This window comes from Panthera pardus, unplaced genomic scaffold, assembly GCF_024362965.1.
Source record: "Panthera pardus isolate Hobbes unplaced genomic scaffold, ASM2436296v1 HiC_scaffold_3, whole genome shotgun sequence".
NCBI lineage: Eukaryota > Metazoa > Chordata > Mammalia > Carnivora > Felidae > Panthera > Panthera pardus.
In genome coordinates, this window is record NW_026526876.1 from 29,633,325 (window position 1) to 29,652,040 (window position 18,716).

At 42.5% G+C, this 18,716-nt stretch overlaps 1 protein-coding gene across 4 annotated transcripts in view; it reads left to right on the forward strand.

Annotated features, from left to right (window-relative positions):
• The window catches only part of KANSL1 (KAT8 regulatory NSL complex subunit 1), a 176,779-nt gene that overhangs the window by 154,328 nt on the left and 3,735 nt on the right, over nucleotides 1–18,716 (forward strand). For 3 of the 4 annotated variants that reach the window (XM_019437465.2, XM_053892338.1, XM_019437464.2), the window contains 4 exons: nucleotides 8,420–8,591; nucleotides 14,639–14,821; nucleotides 15,342–15,530; nucleotides 15,863–16,011. In XM_019437465.2, the coding sequence (XP_019293010.2) occupies nucleotides 8,420–8,591; nucleotides 14,639–14,821; nucleotides 15,342–15,530; nucleotides 15,863–16,011 (693 nt within the window). The remainder of the gene's footprint in view (nucleotides 1–8,419; nucleotides 8,592–14,638; nucleotides 14,822–15,341; nucleotides 15,531–15,862; nucleotides 16,012–18,716) is intronic. The other variant, XM_053892339.1, reaches the window with a different exon arrangement.

The window sequence follows — 18,716 nt, forward strand, 5'->3', positions numbered from 1 at the left end:
ATCTTCTGGGTCCTTTGGTCTGCTATTTGTCTTTGCAATATATTTGGTATGTAATATTGTATAAGTTTAAGATACACAACATGTTGATTTGATCACTGCTATTGCAGTGTGCCTGCCAGTTGTAGCCTTAGCTAACATCTCCATCATGTCACACAATGATCATTTCTTCCTTGTGGTGGGAATAATTAAGATCTAGTCTCTTAGCACATTTGATGTTTATAATACAGTAGTGTTGTCTCCATAATCACTATACTGTGTATTAGATCTCCAGGGCTTCTTTATCTAGTAAAATACAAATTTATACTTTTAAACAACTTCTCTTATTTCCCTACCTCCCATTTCTTCTTCTTCCTCCTCCTCTTTTTTAATGCCTATATATTGATACAGTTCCAGGATGACTGGTTAGGTACATACAAGTTCATGGTTGTTATTTCTTCTTTGCCATCTTTCCTTTCATCATTATATTGTTCCCCTTTTGGTCTCTTAACAATGCTTTTACTTTAAATAGGGATCTTGGGGGGCGCCTGGGTGGCTCAGTCGGTTGGGCGTCCAACTTCGACTCAGGTCACGATCTCGCGGTCCGTGGGTTTGAGCCCCGCGTCGGGCTCTGGGCTGATGGCTCAGAGCCTGGAGCCTGCTTCCGATTCTGTGTCTCCCTCTCTCTCTCTGCCCCTCCCCCGTTCATGCTCTGTCTCTCTCTGTCTCAAAAATAAATAAACGTTAAAAAATAGATAGATAGATAGATAGATAGATAGATAGATAGATAGATAGATAGATAGATAGGGATCTTGGTAAGTACTTGCTAGATACACCTTTTCCCATCTCTTTGTTTTCACTTTTTCTGTGTCTGTTTGTTTTTGATGTGTTTTTAAGAGGTGAATTAAACATTTGCATTTACTCTGATTACTATTATATTTGGAATCTTTCTTCCATAATTTTTTTTTAAGTCTTCTCTTTGCCTTGTTTTTATGCCTTTTCTGCTGTTGGGTTACTTGAATCTTCATTTCTTGCTACTTTGGAACAAGAGGACTTTAGAACTCCTCTATTTATGTCTGTATTTTCAAGTTTTTATTTAAATTCTAGTTGGCTAAAGTATAGTGTAATATTGGTTTCAGGAGTAGAATTTAGTAGTTCATCACTTACATATAACACCCAGCACTCATCACAAATGCCCTCCTAATACCCGTCCTCCACCCATAGAATGCCTCTTTTTAAAACATCTTTTTTTCTCATCTATTATTGATCTTTAATATTTTACCTTGAATTTCAACCCCACCCAAATCAGTCATCTGTAAATTCATACTTAGCATTTACCAACACATTTGCCATTCTTATTTGTTCTGGAGCTTCTTACGTCCCACTCTATCCTTCTTGCTGAGCGCCTCCTTTAGTAGCCTTCCAGCAGCAGTCTAGGAGTTGTAAAGCCAGTCTTTATTTTGTGTCTGAATGTATACATATGTGTGTTTGTTTGTTGCTGTTTTTTAAAAAAAATTTTTTTTTTCAACGTTTTTTATTTTTTTTTTTATTTTTGGGACAGAGAGAGACAGAGCATGAACGGGGGACGGGCAGAGAGAGAGGGAGACACAGAATCGGAAACAGGCTCCAGGCTCCGAGCCATCGGCCCAGAGCCTGACGCGGGGCTCGAACTCACGGACCGCGAGATCGTGACCTGGCTGAAGTCGGAGGCTTAACCGACTGCGCCACCCAGGCGCCCCTAAAAAAAATTTTTTTAATGTTTGTTTATTTTTGAGAGAGAGCAAGCTAGTGCAAGCGGGGGAGGGGCGAAGAGAGAGGGAGACACAGAATACAAAGCGCCCTCCAGGCTCTAGGCTGTCAGCACAGAGCCTGATGTGAGGCTCAAACCCACGAACCGCAAGATCTTGACTGGAGTTGGAAGTTGGACACTTAACTAAGCCACTCATGTGCCCCTACATATGTGTATTTGTAAATATATACAGTTATAAATTGCCTTTATTCTTGAGTGATGGTTTAACTGCATGTAAAATTTTTATATTCAGCAGTTTGAAGATACTTCATTTCCTTCCAGTATTTATTATTGTTGATGAAAATTCTGATGTCAGTTTGTCCTTCTTTTATAGTTTATCTGTACCTTCTCTCTAGTAATTTAAATTCCCCAACTCCCTACTTTCAGTTTTGTTTTTATGTTTTGCAGTATTAAGGGTATATTTAGATGTATGAATTAGTTTTTAGCCACTTAAGGTCTTAGCTTACACCCTCATTCTCAGTTCTTGTCTGTTCTTGTCTGTCTTGAGTTTTGAAAATTTGAAAATTGTTAATTTCTTTAAACTTTTCCTCTCTTTTTTAATACGGTATTGTATTATTAGATTGTCGTAGATCTTGCCATTCTCTCTTTCTTTGTACACTTCCCATTTCCATCTCTCTGGCTTGTTGTGTTTTATTTCTCTCGTCTTCTGGGACTCTTCCACCTAGTCATCAGCGTTCTCTCCAGCTGTATTTACTTTACTATCGAACCTGTCAGTTTGGATTTTTTTGTATTTTGTTTTTTTACTTGACTGTGTGCTTTTCATTCAGAATTTGTGGTTACTTTCAGAAACATCCTTTTTTTTTTATCATTTCCTGTTCTTTTATGATGTTTATTCCTTCCTTTATCTCTTTGAACAACTTTAATATACTTATTTTAAAATTGCTTTCAAATTATTCCATTTCCAGGGGCACCTGGCTGGCTCAGTCAGTAGAGCATTCAGCTCTTGATCTCAGGGTTGTGAGTTGGAACTCCATGTTGGATGCAGAAATTACTTTTAAGAAAATCCATTTTTAGCTTGTTGAGGACAGATTCTCCCCATTTTTGCATCTGCTGACTGCATCACATCAGTCTGTTTTGTATGATTTGTAATCTTTCACAGTGAGCTCATCTGGGGCAAGGGTTAAGGAAGGCATGTTTTCTGTAGGAGTCTTGTGTTATCCCTGGACTGTGGAAGTGTCCTTAACGCACAGTTTTCCATTGGTCATCTTTTCCTTTTTTTTTTTTTTTTCTTTTTCTTTTTTTTAATTCATTTGGAAATAATCCTGTTTGCTACACAGTAAGCTGTCATATATTCTTTGGTCTAGTTCTCTTGTTTAACTTTTCTGTATCTTAATTACTGTAACTTTAAAATACTTTTAATATGTGGTAGGGCAAATTACTCCCCTCTATCTTTGCTTATCAGAAATTCTATGGGGACTTTTCCCTTTATAAGCATATATTCTTTCAGTTGCAGTTTTTAAGGTTATTTAACTCTTGTTTGCCTTTCTCCTTCCCCACCAAAACCTTACTGAGTTTAAAATTATAGGTTAATTTATAGATTATTAATAGCTGTAAAAGTTAAGCTTTGTGTTTACGGGGCGCCTTGGTGGTTCAGTCGTTTGAGCATCCAACTTCAGCTCAGGTCATGATCTAGCAGTTCGTGCGTTCAGGCCCCACATCGGGCTCGCTGATGTCAGCCTGTCAGCGTGGAGCCTGCTTCAGATCTGCTATCCCCCTCTCTCTGCCCCTCCCCTGCTTGTGATCTCTCAAAATAAATAAATAATAATTTAAAAACTTTGTGTTTACAGGTTTTAAGCTTAGCCAGAGTATTTTTTATTGTTACAATCAAGAATAGAATCTTTTTTTTTCACTTACATGTTTCTAAATAACAGCCATTTTTAAGAAGACCTGAGGTGAGAGGAATGACAGTGGAACTAATAGAAGAGCCAAGTGCAAAGGCCTGTGATTTAGAATTTTGCCTGCCATATTGAGAAAACAGCAAAGCAGTCAGAGGAACTGAGCAAGGAGAGAAGTGGGAAACAAAAGGAAATGCGGTCAGAGAGGCAATAGAGGTGACAGATGGTATAAAGCTTTTGTGTGCACCATCACAAGAACTTTGGCTCTTATTCCTCATGAAATGACGAGCCTTTGGAGCATTTTGAGCTGAGGACTGGTAAGCCAAGGTTACACCTACTACTGTATTTTGATCAGTTGGAAGGAGGGGCAAGCAGAAAGACCAGTTAGAAGTTATTTAAGAAATTCATATAACAGGGGAGCCTGGGTGGCTCAGTCGGTTAAGCATCAGACTTTGACTCAGGTCATGATCTCACGGTTCATGAGTTTGAGCCCCACGTCAGGCTCTGTGCTGACAACTCAGAGCCTGGAGCCTGCTTTTGGATTCTATATCTCCACCCCTTTCTGCTCTCCCTCGGCCCCCCACCCCTCTCTCAAAAATAAACAAACATTTTTTAAAAGTTTATAATTCATATGAGAACAGATATTGGCTTAGATCAGGGTGATTGCAATTGAGATGGTATATAAAGCAGTTGGATTCTGGATACATTTAGAAGATGGAGACCATAGGATTACATCATGATTGGATAATGGGGTTTAGTAAAAGAAGGGAGTTTAGGATGAGTCCAAAGATTTAGGACTGAGCAGCAAAAGATTGGGAAGAGTAGGAGCTCAGTTTTGAACTGAGGTGCCTGTATAATAGCTGTGAAGGTATTGAGTGAGCAGTTACATACACGAATAAAATTGTGTTAATTGGTTTACTAATATTGAATAATCTTGATATTCAGAAATCTCCACCTGGTCATTTATATTTGTTGTTTTCTTCAATTTCTCTCTCTCTTTTTTTTTTTAAGTATTAAAATACTCTTTTTTTTATGTTTATTTTATTTTTGAGAGAGAGAACAGGGAAGGGGCAGAGAGACAGGGACACAGAGAATCTGAAGCAGGCTCTGTACTGAGAGCAGAGAAGCCAGTGTGGGGCTTGAACTCGTGAACCATGAGAATGACCTGAGCAGAAGTCAGACGCTTAGCTGACTGAGCCACTCAGACGCCCCTAAAAATTTGTTTTCTTATTGTAAAATATACATTGTGATTAAAAAAAGAAAAACATAAATAGGTTCATGCATATAATTTAGCATCTTATTTCTTTATGAATGTGGGTCTTTGTGTAGTTAATAAGCGTATCTGTAGGATAAATTCTAGCTGTGCATTTATGCAAAGCATGTGTGAATGAAGTAATTTTATTTTTTATTTTTTTAAATTTACATCCAAATTAGCATATAGTGCAACAATCATTTCAGGAGTAGATTCCTTAGTGCCCCTTAACCCATTTAGCCCATTCCCTCTCCCACCCCCTCTCCAGTAACCTTCTGTTTGTTCTCCATATTTGTGAGTCTCTTCTGTTTTGTCCTCCTCCCTGTTTTTATATTATATTTGTTTCCCTTCCCTTATATTCATCTGTTTTGTCTTTTAAAGTCCTCATATGAGTGAAGTCATATGATTTTTTTGTCTTTCTAATTTCACTTAGCATAATACCCTCCAGTTCCATCCACGTAGTTGCAAATGGCAAGATTTCATTCTTTTCGATTGCTGAGTAATACTCCATTGTATATATATACCACCTCTTCTTTATCCATTCATCCGTCGATGGACATTTGGGCTCTTTCCATACTTTGGCTGTTGTTGATAGTGCTGCTATAAACATGGGGGTGCATGTGCCGCTTCAAAACAGCAAACCTATATCCCTTGGATAAATACCTACTAGTGCAATTGCTGGGTCCTAGGGTAGTTCTATTTTTAGTTTTTTGAGGAACCTCCATGTGTTTTCAGAGTCCAGAGTACTCACCCTTACACAGTGGTCCATACTGTTTTCCAGAGTGGCTGCACCAGCTTGCATTCCCATGAATGAAGTAATTTTAAAGTTGTCCAAACTGTCCTTCAAAAGAGTTCAAAGTTTATCTTTCAATAAATTGTATTAAAGATGTTTTTTATACTTCTAGCTTGTGTTTATTAATATTTTACTTTGCAGGTTTTCGTTCAAAAGTGAGATTGATGTTTAAATTACATATGTGCACAAAACTTGAGTCAAATTTTTGTTAGAATTTTATTTTTCTCAAAGGACAATAGAATTCTGATTTCTTTATGTCAGTATCAGCCATTTTAATTGAATAGAAGATTGTCTCTTCTTTAATGTTCTTAAAGACTTCACCAAGGAAATACACTTGTCTGAGCCTCTACCTTTTTATAGGCGTGAGTATGGTATTCCCTTGTTAGATGGAATACAAAAATATGTAACATTTAAACATTATGGAAATGCGTAAGTGTGCACACATATTACATATACACACATGGTTTCCAGATTTTCACTTAACTAGTGCTTTTTTGAGTTCTTATACATATGCATTTATTCCTTTTTCTCTTCGTTAATCCAGTCTTATAGTTAATCTGTCTGTTCCTGTCCACCCCACCCTTCAGGTGGATTTAGGAAGGAAAAAAAAGGAAAGCTCCCAAAGAACAGCTCTTCAATTTGCTGTTTCTAGCATGTATTTCCTCTTCTGGCAATTTCAGCTTTGATTTAATCTTTTAGTGTTACTTTGTTATCCTTGCTATATTCTTTTTACTCTATACCTCACCTATTAGCTGTTGGTTGACTCAAGGGTGAACTGTAGCCATAAAATGAAATGTTCATTTTTCATATAGAGAGCTAATTGGTGTTGTGTGTTAGTTTATGAGGGAAAAAACATACCTCCATTTTAAGGCTTGTTATTTTGATTTTGGTATCTTTTTCTCATGTCTTTTTAATGTTTTAAGTTTTGGTACAATTTTTAGATCCTAACTAATTACCTAAATCCTCCCATTCATCCACAGTGTGGTGTGTGGTTTTTGTCTCTGCCAACATATACTCTCTCTCTTTACCTCTTTATCTCTTCCAAAAGCCAACCCTGATTAAACAGAGTGCAAGGGATATTTTTTCCCAAAACAGTACCAGTTAATGTTGTCTACACAGTAGTATCATGCTTGGTTGGTATAATTCCCTTTCAGTGGCATCTACAACTGCAGCTTATTAGAATTCTTTTACTTTCGTGCAAGTTACCCAGTCTGACCTTCACAGCCCCTTTTGTTGTTGTTTTTAAAAAAGTTTTTTTAATGCTTATTTCTGAGACAGAGACAGACACGAGTGGGGGAGGGGCAGAGAGAGAGAGACACACACACACACACACACACACAGAATTTGAAGCAGGCTCCAGACTCTGAGCTGCCAGCACACAGCCCAATGCGGGACGCAAACTCTTCAACCGTGAGATAATGACCTGAGCTGAAGTCGGACGCTCAACCGACTGAGCCACCCAAGTGCCCCCACAGCCCCTTGTTTGCATACCACCCATCTACATGGTTGCAAGAAGGGGAGGCGGTTGGGGAACGTTGATGAAGACCACATTGTTCTCATATTTATCTTTCTCCTATACATGTCTGTAAAGGCAAATAGCTTTCGAGAGATGTCTTTGTAGTGACGCCTGAGTGACTGCGTAGGTTGAGCATCGACTTCAGCTCAGGTCATGATCTCATGGTTCACGGGTTCAAGCCCGTGTTGGGCTTTGCGCTGACAGCGAGGAGCCTGCTTCAGAGTCTCTGTCTTCCCCTCTCTCTGTGCCCCTCCCCTGCTTGTTCTCGTTCTCAAAAATAAACATTAAAAAAAAAAAAAAAAAAAGATGTTTGTCCTGAACCTAAATGCAGCTCTTACAGTTGTTACAGCCTTTTTGCTAACAGAATTTTGATGCTACCCTTGCTCAGAGCATCTCTTCTCATGGTGCTGTTCCACAGGCAAGTCCTTTTCTTCTAGGACTCTATGCTGCCCAAATGACTTTTCATAGATCATGATTTGGCATATGCTGGAGTTGTTCACCCTGATACGAGAGCCTAGGGATCCTGCATTCAGCATGACCTAAATTTTTCTCAGGGCGTAAAATTGTTTAACCCCCGCCTTTTTAAAACAGAATTAAGTCTTTTGAAGATTTAGATTTCATTTCGCTGTGGACTTAGCAGGAGAGGTTATTTCTTATCCTACCCATGTGTGTACAAAGGAAGTTTAATGGAAATAATTTTTGTCCCCGTGGATTTAATAATCTGACACAAAGACTCTGGGTGTCAACACTCACCATACCAAATTTATTTTCATTATTTAGGCACGGACTTTAAAACAGTAGGTCTTAGGTTGGGTTAAATAAAGTAGCTAATGAGTTCTGTGTAGTCCTGGAAAACTTGTCACTTGGTTTGAGACTACCTAAAGTCTTCAGAAGGAGTTGTGAAAAGCACAGGAGACCGTGTGATTGGTTATTCAGGCCCTTAGGTGGATGAAATTGCTGAAGAAAGCAAGTCATGTCCAGTAGCTTTAAGCTCACAAGTTTGGCACCTGGATGAGCACTTAGGGCTGCAAATAATTGGATTTCATCATTGAAGAAGAAACAAGTTCATTACTTTGAAGGTTAGGGTGCAAAAAAGGGAATCTTCTAACAAACGAATCAAACTTCTGTTAGTAGTGTCATACAGGTATCTAGAAAGTGTCTTTTGAATCTTTGGGATAATGAGTGAGAGCTGGGTTTGTATCAGACAACGAATTGTGTTTCGTTTGGCTTTTCGCAGGTTCACCGGAACAGCACAATGCGCTCTGGCTGTGACGTGAACCCCTCCTGTGCGCTGTGTGGCTCAGGCAGCACCGTCACCGTGCCCCCGGAAATTCACTACGAAGCCCCTCTGTTGGAACGCCTTTCCCAATTGGACTTTTGTGTTCACCCAGTTCTAGCATTTCCAGATGGTAAGAAAGGCCACAGAATACAAAGTTTTCTTGAGACTTACAGGATTCGAGTGAAAGAAAGTCAGCCAACATCCTGGTACAACCCGCGTGCCATCCAGAGAATCCATTTCACTCACCAGAGTCCCTTAGAATTTTTGCAAATAGGGTGCAGCAGATCTGCCAGGCCAGAATGTGCTACTGAAAGATTGCACCTTGCCAGGAGAGAGATTTCCCCCCAGCCTTTCAAGTGGCTGTGGGTGGGCCTAAGGACAGTTGCTTCCAGCCACAAGCAGCCTGGTCCATCGTCTGTGTGTGCCGTGGTGTAAGTAGGAAGGACAGCACTCTTTTGAGAGAATGTCTTCCTGCTGGGGCTGTGTGTATCACTGTGCTTACATGACTGGCTTTCCAGGGTGTGTGTACATAAAGAGAAGGAACCGTCTTTTATCCCCACTCTGTCCTTCATAACACCCAAAGGTAGTCTGTACAAGTTTTTGAGAGGAGGGTAATTGAAATAGGAGTCTGAGGAATAAGAATTAGTGTGGGATTTTAAGATTTACTTGGTGGTATGAAAAAAAAAGAAGCGTTTAGCATGAATGGTTTATAAACATTTACTTAAAGGGACAGGTGCTAAATAATTTAGACTTTGCAGGACACACTTCCTCTGTATAGCCTGGGTTGCAACTATATGACTGCCACTATAGCACAAAAGCAGCGTTGACAATATGTAAACAAATGGGCATGACTGTGTATCAATAAAACCTTATTTATTAAAAATAAGCATGACTGATAGCTATCCTAGAGAATGCCCTCTTCTATTTAATAGTTGGTCAAACATTGGTTTACTATAATCCCCTTTTCTTTATGTGTTCTTCAAATGACTGAATTATTTTTTGGCTACCTAAATCCTGTAACTACTCCAGGCCATGTTATCAGAACTCCCTTGACTGTAAGGGCATGATCTAATACTCCTGTTACGATAGGACTTCTAATAAGAGTAGAAATGTTTAGAAAACTTGAATCATATGGCTTGCAAGCTAGGCAGGGTTTTATTTAGGTCAGGAGTGGTAGAGCAGTAAATAAACTTTAGCACACAGTGAGTAGAAAACACTAACACGTCTTCCTGTGTACTTCAGACTCCAGGGTCATTGGCTTTTACCTTCTCTTGCATTTGGATTATAGCTCGTGTAACTGAAGATTTTATTTGTGTAGCATTTTATGGTTTACAAAGCACCTTTCTCATACTAGTTTTATCTGCTTCTCACACTAATCCTGTAAAGTGCTAACTTCAGTTTGAGAGATCAAGAAACAGGCTTAGAAAGGTTGTACTTTATCTCTTTCAGACTAAATGGCTAATGAGTTTAGATGGGTCTAGAATTCAAACTTGGGTCATCTGTTGCCTGTCCTTTGTTTCACTATGTAACATGCATGCTTCTTCCTAGCTGGGTTATTAAGAGAAATCAGGTTTCTGCCCATTTCTAGATTCTAACTGCAGACAGAGCCACCAGGAAGACCTAGGAATGTTTCTTGGGTTACTGTCTCAGGATTCACAGTACTGAATTGTATTGTCTCATATTTGAATAAGGAAGCCTGAAGTCCATAGTTATATTATGGTTCCGGTTAGGCCTCTTCCATACTCCCTGCGTACCAGCTTATAAACATGGTGATCTTTCTTTGTCAACAGTATTACCATATACAGTTGTGAATTTCCTTCCCATCCCCCAATCACATGTACTCAATTGCGTGATGTCTCCTGTTCAGTCAACATCTCTACTTGGAGGAACCCATTCCCTTTCGACACTTTCTTTTCCTTCTGACTGGTTCATATCTATAGATCTGAGTGCTGCCCTTACACTTCCTACTCCATCCCATTTCAAGCAACTGGAGGTAGCATTGAGGGAGAAAGACCTTTCTCTGGTCTTTAGCATCTTCGCTTTCCTGCCTGCCTTTAAATGCTTTTTCGATCTCTTTTTCTCCCTGTCTCACACAACTCCTAACCATGACATTGGAGTTTAGACAAGAGAGATAGTCATTAAGTCTCCTTAGGAGCCCGTAAAGAGGATGTGTGAACATACTTGCCTATGGATGAATTAGACTTTCTGTGGGTTGACCTGGGGGACTCCGTTAGCATTTCTAATATTGTTCCTGTTGGGATATTTTTGCTTTGATCCAAACAAATAGCATGGTAAGGTTTTCAGGGCCACAGATATGCCCAACTCTAAAGGGCACCATTATTCAATGTGAAAGCACCTCCAAGATTCCCCGTATATCATTGTGTAGAATAATAAGTAACTGTGAAGACTTAGCAGCCGGCCTAATACTGTGAGGGTCAAACATACATGCACCAGACCTGACCTCTGGGCCACCCTTTTACAGCCTGTTGTCTAGAAGCTACTTAGAGATGGCAGGCTTTTCAAGCAGTCTTACTAATGTTTCCGCACCAGTTTCTTTGTAGTTAGGTTGGGAACCACCTGCACCTCTTCATTTTAGACTTGTCTCCCTTGTTGACCACACCTCCAACATTCCCATTAAGTGTGGTTAGGGATGATAGAATTCTTGTCACCCCACTTAATCAAGCCAGTTAATCCTTAGCTTGAAATGTAGAGGATGTACAAACCCTTGGAGGAAAGAATGTTAACTTGAGTTTGGGCTTCATAAGAGCACCACCTGCTGGCCAGATGATCTATGCTGTTGTGAGAGAGCTTACTAAGACCCTGTGTACAAGGCTACCGCAGTTTTACCAGCAGGAGGAGGAAGGGAGTATTACAAAACAACCCTAGAAAATGTGCTTGAGAAAATGGTGGATAGTAATGAGCAAAACAGTTAAGTGAATCCTGGAATGTCAGACCCTGGCAAGCGTAAAGTCAAAGTCTTTTTTATTTTGTCTGAGGAAATAGTAGCTTAAAATGGTATTCATTTCCTTCTATTTCTTATTTCCTGTCTTAACACTTCTGTTTTCCTGTTGTTGTTGACCTAATCAAGTATCTGCACCCTCTTCTCTTCATCACAGAAGAATTACCTGTACAGGTACAAAATGTGTGAAGTCCTCTGGCCAAATGAGTCCCTGTTGTATTCTCTTCTGTTTCATACCCTTTCCTTGCTCACTTTCAGGTCCTGCATATCTAATCCATTTCAGGGCTTCAGCTTTACATGGATCCTAGCTGTTGTTACTTAACCACTTAGAGCATGAACTAAGACCATCAATCCCTAAGAGATCATTTTTGTTCATTGACTGGGGGATTTAACTGACTTCCTGTTCACTCTTATATGAAAGCAATTAACACACAGTAAACGTCTAGCAAAGTATAGCAGCCTGAGTTCTTCCAGCAGTTTGTTGTTATCCCTAACTGCCGGTGCAGTCGGGTTGGTTATAGGGGAAATTGCTCTGGATTCTGCTTAATACTTCAACTCTGGGGCACAGGTTGGTATTCTCCCATTGCAGCAGCTTCTACTTCAGAGCATTTAAGTGAGGGAAGGGGATTAGGTGTGGAACTGAAGTGTCTGACATAACACGTTAAGAGCTGAGAGACTCTGGGGGCGCCTGGGTGGCTCAGTTGGTTAAGTATCTGACTTCGGCTCCGGTCATGATCTCACAGTTCCTGAGATCGAGCCCTGCACTGGGCTCTGCGCTGACAGCCTGGAGCCTGCCTCAGATTCTGTGTCGCCCTCTCTCTTTGCCCCTCCCTGGCTCACGTGCTCACTTGCTCGCTCGCTCGCTCTCTCGCGTTCTCTCAAAAATGAATAAACACTAAAAAAAACAAAAACAAAAACAAAAAAAGCCCGTAGTCATTCTGGTCTAGCGGTAACAAATTCCTCTCCTGTGCTTACTCAAATGGATTCATAGCAGTTTTCTGGGTTTAAGTCCTTTTTTGAGATGGATCCGAGGTCTTGGGATACAGTAGGAAAGAGTATTCTGATTGTTTAGCTTTTGTCTGCAGCAGAGGAGGGGAGAGCTAGAGCATGTGTGCTGGGATGTCACCTGCCCGGCTCTAGGCCTGCTGCCTCTTCTCACAGATGAAGCTAAACGCAGCCAAGTGGTAGGTTCTTGTTTTTGCCTTCTAACTCGGTGTTGGAATTAGGACCTGACTCCAGGCCTGCTTATTTCCAGTCTGTTGCTGTTTGCATTATAAATCAGGTTGCTCGTTTCCCTACCTCCTTTTATCCTGGCTTAATTTTCAGGTTTGGGAGAGCAATGACTAGGGAAAGTAAAAGGAAAAAATGAAATCACCAGGCTTTTGTTGTCCCATCGTATAGACTTTGCCAGTTCTTCTGTTGACAGAGGGGTGTCCTGGGATATAGAGGAAGTGTTTTCCCCTTTCTGGGGCCTTTATGCATTCCAGTTCAGCTCAGCTTTCAGAATTCCTCTAGACAATGCTTTATTTCCTACACACCCTTTTCCCTAACCATTCTGAATTAGAGTAAAAAATATTTGCCACTATTACCTTAACTCAGTTCTTGATCGTTTATTAATAGGAAATTTTTTGTTTAAACATTTGACCTTTTTTGGGAAGGCAGGGGGAATCAAACCATTTTATTGAGGGGCTTGAGGGAGGAGTGGAAGGGCTGGGAATACCATGACAGCCAATGTCCTTGGCCTGGTTGGGATCTCCCCAACTTTGAAATTGCTGAAAGCTGATCTGTGTCTTTTAACCGTTGGAGTAGGTGAGTTTTTAAGTGTGGGAAAGAATGATTATGCAAAAAAGTTTCAGAAGACAGCACTGTCTTCACAGACTGTATCTCATTACTTGGACGTATAGCAAATACTTACTATCTTTAAAAACTTCAGTAGTTTTCCTAATCTGTTTGGCTGCTATTAACACATTCCACCTCAGAATTAAATCTCTCCATTCCCTGGGCCAAAGAATAGTCTCATGGTGTAGTGGCTAAGAGTGTGGGCTTTAGGGTTATACAAACCTAAGTTTGAATGTTGGTTAACTAATGCTAAAGTGTGTAACCTTGAACAGTTAATTCACCTTTCTGAACCTGTTTTGTCTTTTAAAAAGGAGCTTAACGGTGCTTACATCAAAATGAAATACATATTTTAAATTAACTCTTAGGTATAAGACCTCTAAAATGAAAACTGCCAAACCCTGCTGAGAGAGAATTAAAGAAAACTAAATAGATAGATACACCACATTGATGGCTTGAAAGGCTTGGAATTGATGGCAGACAGAAGGCATTTCTCCCCAAATCGACCTATAGAGTCCGTGTAATACCACAATGAGGTTTTTTGTTTTTTGGGTTTTTTTGCAAAGCTTAAAAGAAAAAGCGACTGCCTGCTATTGAGGAAGAATAAGATTCCATCTTGTCTGCAACACTGGGTGTTAGAATATAGTGAAGTAATAGCTTTAAAGGTCTGAGAGAAAAATGGTTTTAGTTCTGGAAATATTTTTTCTAAAGAAATTACTCAAAGCCCCATTGTTAGGAAAATTTAAAAAATGAAACTAAGAAAACGGAAAGGTATGAGAAATGGTGAATCAGAAAATGGTAAAAAATCACAGTTAAGCTTAAGAGATTTATGATACTGAATATTAACTAATCAGGTAAAAAAATAGATCATCCCTAGGTGAGAGGTGAGGAGCTAGGGAGGAAGGAGGGTATAGTACTCAGTAGACAATAAATCTTTCTTGAATGAATATGTCCTGAATAACTGTGTTGGTAGGATCAGGCTTTAATGTTTTAGTCTCCAGGAAGATAGAAACGGGATGCTTATCAGTCTTTCACACCAGTAGTTTAACAAACTTAGCACAGAGTACGTGAACAAGGAAAACTCCATCCATGTAACAGAAGGTGTAGATGGGGTGTTCATTTAACTTGAAAATAAAAGGCAAAAGTGACTTGCTTGTGAGGAAAAGAAAAAACCTTCAGTAAAGTTCCGGTCAACAGACCTTCCGTATGACAGTGCTTTTGCGCCGCTGGGTCATCGTGCCGCTCGGCACATAAAAGCAGGGTGTGCTGTAGATCCCTGCCCACTGGAGAGCCAGGGGTACTGGTGAGCACACCTCTCTTCTTGAGACGAGCCCAGAGGCCAGGTGTCTGGACTAACCCGCAGTGTTTCGTGTTCCTTACAGATGTTCCCACAAGCCTGCACTTCCAGAGCATGCTGAAATCTCAGTGGCAGAACAAGCCTTTTGACAAAATCAAACCTCCCAAAAAGTTTTCACTTAAGCACAGAGCACCCATGCCAGGCAGCCTGCCGGATCCAACTCGTAAAGACAGGCACAAGTTGGTCAACTCCTTCCTAACAACAGCCAGTAAGTTTCAGGGCACCAGAGAGTCTTCCTCCAGTTACTTCTCTATTCCTTTTATATTCTTTTATAAAGAATTACTTTAGAATTCTTTATAAACGTTACTGTTTTGCTATGGCAGTGTGTCGGGGTTGGGAGAGGCAACTGACCGATACAAATTCAGCTCACAGTCTACTTCTGCCTGTCTCGGATGTTCTCAGATGGACTCTGAAAGCTATTCCAGACACCATGCATCTCGGGACAGGACCCAGAGTGCTCGAGGAACAGCTAGCAGTGGCATGGCATTGGGTCCATGTGTGGGCAGGCCGTCTTCTGTAGCTGGTGTCAGATTTCTCTGGTTGAGGGCCCTGTGGGCTGCCTGGCCTATCCTGGCCATTGTGCTGTTTGCTAGAATCTTCGGTCCCAGAGGACTCTCCCGCTGCCTTGAGTGTCCATCATTGGCCTAGAGAGAACTCAAGAGCTTGGAACTCAAATAAGAAAAGATTGAGAGAAGATTTCACAGCTCTTTTTCTGTTCCCCTCTTCAGAGCTGTCCCATCACCAAACCCGGCCTGACAGGACCCACAGGCAGCACTTAGACGATGTGGGGGCCGTGCCTATGGTGGAGCGAGTGACAGCGCCCAAAGCAGAGCGCTTGCTCAACCCACCGCCACCTGTGCACGACCCAAACCACAGCAAAATGAGATTGCGAGACCATTCATCTGAGAGAAGTGAAGGTAGGGCCAGGCCCGGCACCTCTACCTGCATTTGCATCTGCTCAGGGCTTTCTGGGGCAGCCTGGGCATCTCTCAATTGCCCCCAGCTTTGTCCTTCACTTTCTAGGAAGGCAGAGTAGAGGGACCCTACTGCTTCTAAGTGCAGGTCACTTCTAACTGCTACAGCAACCTCTGCCCGGTCCCCTACCTCCCGTCAACCAGTTTGCTTCACCTTTTTATCCTCTAGGCTTAGAATGCATTTTTGCTTTTATGAATTGCTGGCATTTGTAACTTGTGCTAGAAGTAGAGCCGTTTGAGGTAGCCACGTATTCCTTTTTTGTTGACTTCTGCAGTGTTGAAGCATCACACGGACATGAGCAGTTCCAACTACTTGGCGGCCACCCAACATCCACCGCACAGTCCCCTGGTGCGACAGCTCTCCACCTCATCGGACACCTCGGCACCCACCAGCTCTAGCCCACAGGTTACGGCCAGCACGTCTGTAAGTACCTTGGGCTCGGCTGCACAGTCCCTCCGCAGCCACGGTTCACCGAGTGGCTCGCTCTGGAGGACGAGGTAGAAGGTGGGATTTGGGGGGAACTCGGCTCGCCGTGATGTGCCATTTTTTGTCAAAGTAGTGGTATTTGACCTGTTTTCCTTGAGTTGTTTCTCATAGTAGGAAGCTTGATGCTGAGACAGACTCTGAAGGCGGTCTGGGCCTATTATTCCAGGTCTGTGGGGCTGGGTTTCAGATGGGACTCCGCCGGGCCGCGGCTCTAATCCTCTGGGTCCGAGAAGTTCCCACGAGAGGAGGAATGGAGGACAGACACTTAGGAGCGTTGGAGGCACTTCATTTCCTTGTTTTCGTTCTGCTGGGGGGGGGGGGGGGGGCGGGTGGGGGAGCTGGAGCACTGAGAACCAGCCCTGACGTTAGGGTTCCTGGAAGGGAGAGAGAAGGCAGAGCCTCGCTTCTCAGGCCCCAGAGCAGAACTACAGGTGCAGTGGGCCCTGCCTGCAGTCCTTCCTATGGTGCGCGCAGGGCGGCGGGCAGCTCTTCTGGCGCCACGCTCCGTCCCGAGTGCTGCTCGCACGGCCGTTGCAGACACAGTCCCGCTGATTGCTTTCTGATACTTGAATTCCTCGGTGTGGGCCTCCTGGAACACCTGCACCTGTAGTTGCTCTCTGCCTGCTGAAGGGCCCTTTAGGTGGTAGTTACAATAGTAATGGTGATAGTAATAATAAAATGCTGCAACTACGACGTTTGTTGTGTCGGTTCTGCCTGCTTTACCTGTGTTACCTCATTCGGTTCTGATCGTGCCCTTTGAGATGTAAGTGGTATTGAGGGTTCTCATTTTGTAGGCAGGGAAACTGAGGCTCTCTAAGGTTAATAAGTAAATTGCATAAAGTGAGGCAACTTGTGAGGCTTACAAATGCAGTTCAAACCGAGGCAGTCTGACCGCTCAGCCAGCTCTTAAGTGCAAGCCTGAGGCCAGGTGTCGCAGAGGTCCCCTGTGTGGGTGCTTTGGATCCCCTTTAGAGTGGACATCAAGAAACTCCCAAGCCCACAAAACGGGCTCCTGTTGTTCTGTCTTTGCTCTTAAAAGTCAGACAATCTTTTCCGAATGACCTCTTCGTTCCTCCCTTCTTCACCTCCTACACCCACAAGTGTTGTCTAAATAGGTAAGTGGTATCTTAACCACGAACTCCATTATCCTTCAGAGGGTCTCAGACCACCAGAGGATTTCAAAGACAGAGAGTCTGTCTCTGATTCTCAAGTTTGAACTCTTGACCAGTTCTTGGGGGGACTTCAGTGTTCACTCACCCGGCCAGCCCTCCTGTGTCTGGAGGATGTTAACTTAGGCCTGGATCACTTGACAGTTTTTCTTCTTATTTATTGAGTACACATTTTGTATCTGTGCTCACCCTTAAGGCTGTCACTGCCCAATGTTTTCAAAGAATATGGATTTATTCGTAGTAAGAAGAATAGTAGGCCAGATCCTGAAAATGAGGTAGAGAAGCTAGACGACACTGGACAAAGTTGGGGGCGGGGAGGGCTGGGGTAGGTACGGCAGTGCTTTCCAAAAGCCGGTGTATACCTCAGTATCACCTCAGTGGTCAAAAAAGGAAATCTCTGAAGATTCTGATTTGATAGAGGAGGGGCCCCAGACCCGCATCCCCCTTTTTGCCTGGTAACGCACTCCTCCCTCTTGCTTCTGAGGAACCGCTTTCCATCCCCATCACCCGTTCTGCACCACTGGCTCTAAACGGGAGACGGTAGTTAAGTCAGACCAAGTGAGTGCCTGGCGGAGGAGGGCACTCAAGCCTGTTGAACCATTTTTGTTTTTTCATAGTAGAAAGCCTGATAACAAGACAGACTCCAAGGGTGCTGTCTTGGGCCCACTCCCATCTTTTTCCCTTGAAGCTACTAATAACAGGCCCACAAGATTCAGGGAATATACACACCTGTTTCCACCAGCTTCACATTCATTCTTGACCAAGATTTAGGGAAAACAATCTCTTGAGGCTTCCTTAAGGTACACTTCTTGTAGTGGGATGCGTAATTTTAAAAGAGATGGGACAGTGGCAGAGGGTTTTGGGCATGAAGTCACTAATCCTTAGCTGCAGAACTTAGCCAGGCAAGATTTACAAAAGTCTTCGAACATCCTGGTTAACCAGTTACCCTAAATTTGTGAGGCAAATGACAGTTTGTTCTCATTTGATAGAGAAGGATGTTGAGGTGAAAAGACATCGTGGTAACCTGAGATCATAGGTGACCGCAGCCAAAATCCTGGCGCGGAGAACACTGCCTTTCACCACATTCTCTGAATGTCCCGAGATGATGGGATGAATCCATCCTGTATCGCTCTCCAGGAACAGAGTAGTAGACGGGTTAGTTGTAGGGAACAGCTTCTTCCTCATCTTGCTGTTCGCTAACCCCTTCCCTCTGAGCTGACCACACTTGGGGCTTGGGTTTGAGTGCAGCCTCTCGGGTGTTTCCAGCTGTATCGTCACCACGGCAGCGTGTGTGGCATCCTGCCGTTTGCCTCCGGCCCCTCTCGGCTGCCGGTGTCTGTTTCAGGGTGGGGTGTTTGTTATCTGGGCCCAAGCAGCTGGTGGACTTTTTCCTCCATGGAAGAAACCAGGTTTTCCGGCTCCCTGCTTTACTCCTGCCCTGGCCTCCAGGCTGCTGCAGGTGCCCACCTCCTC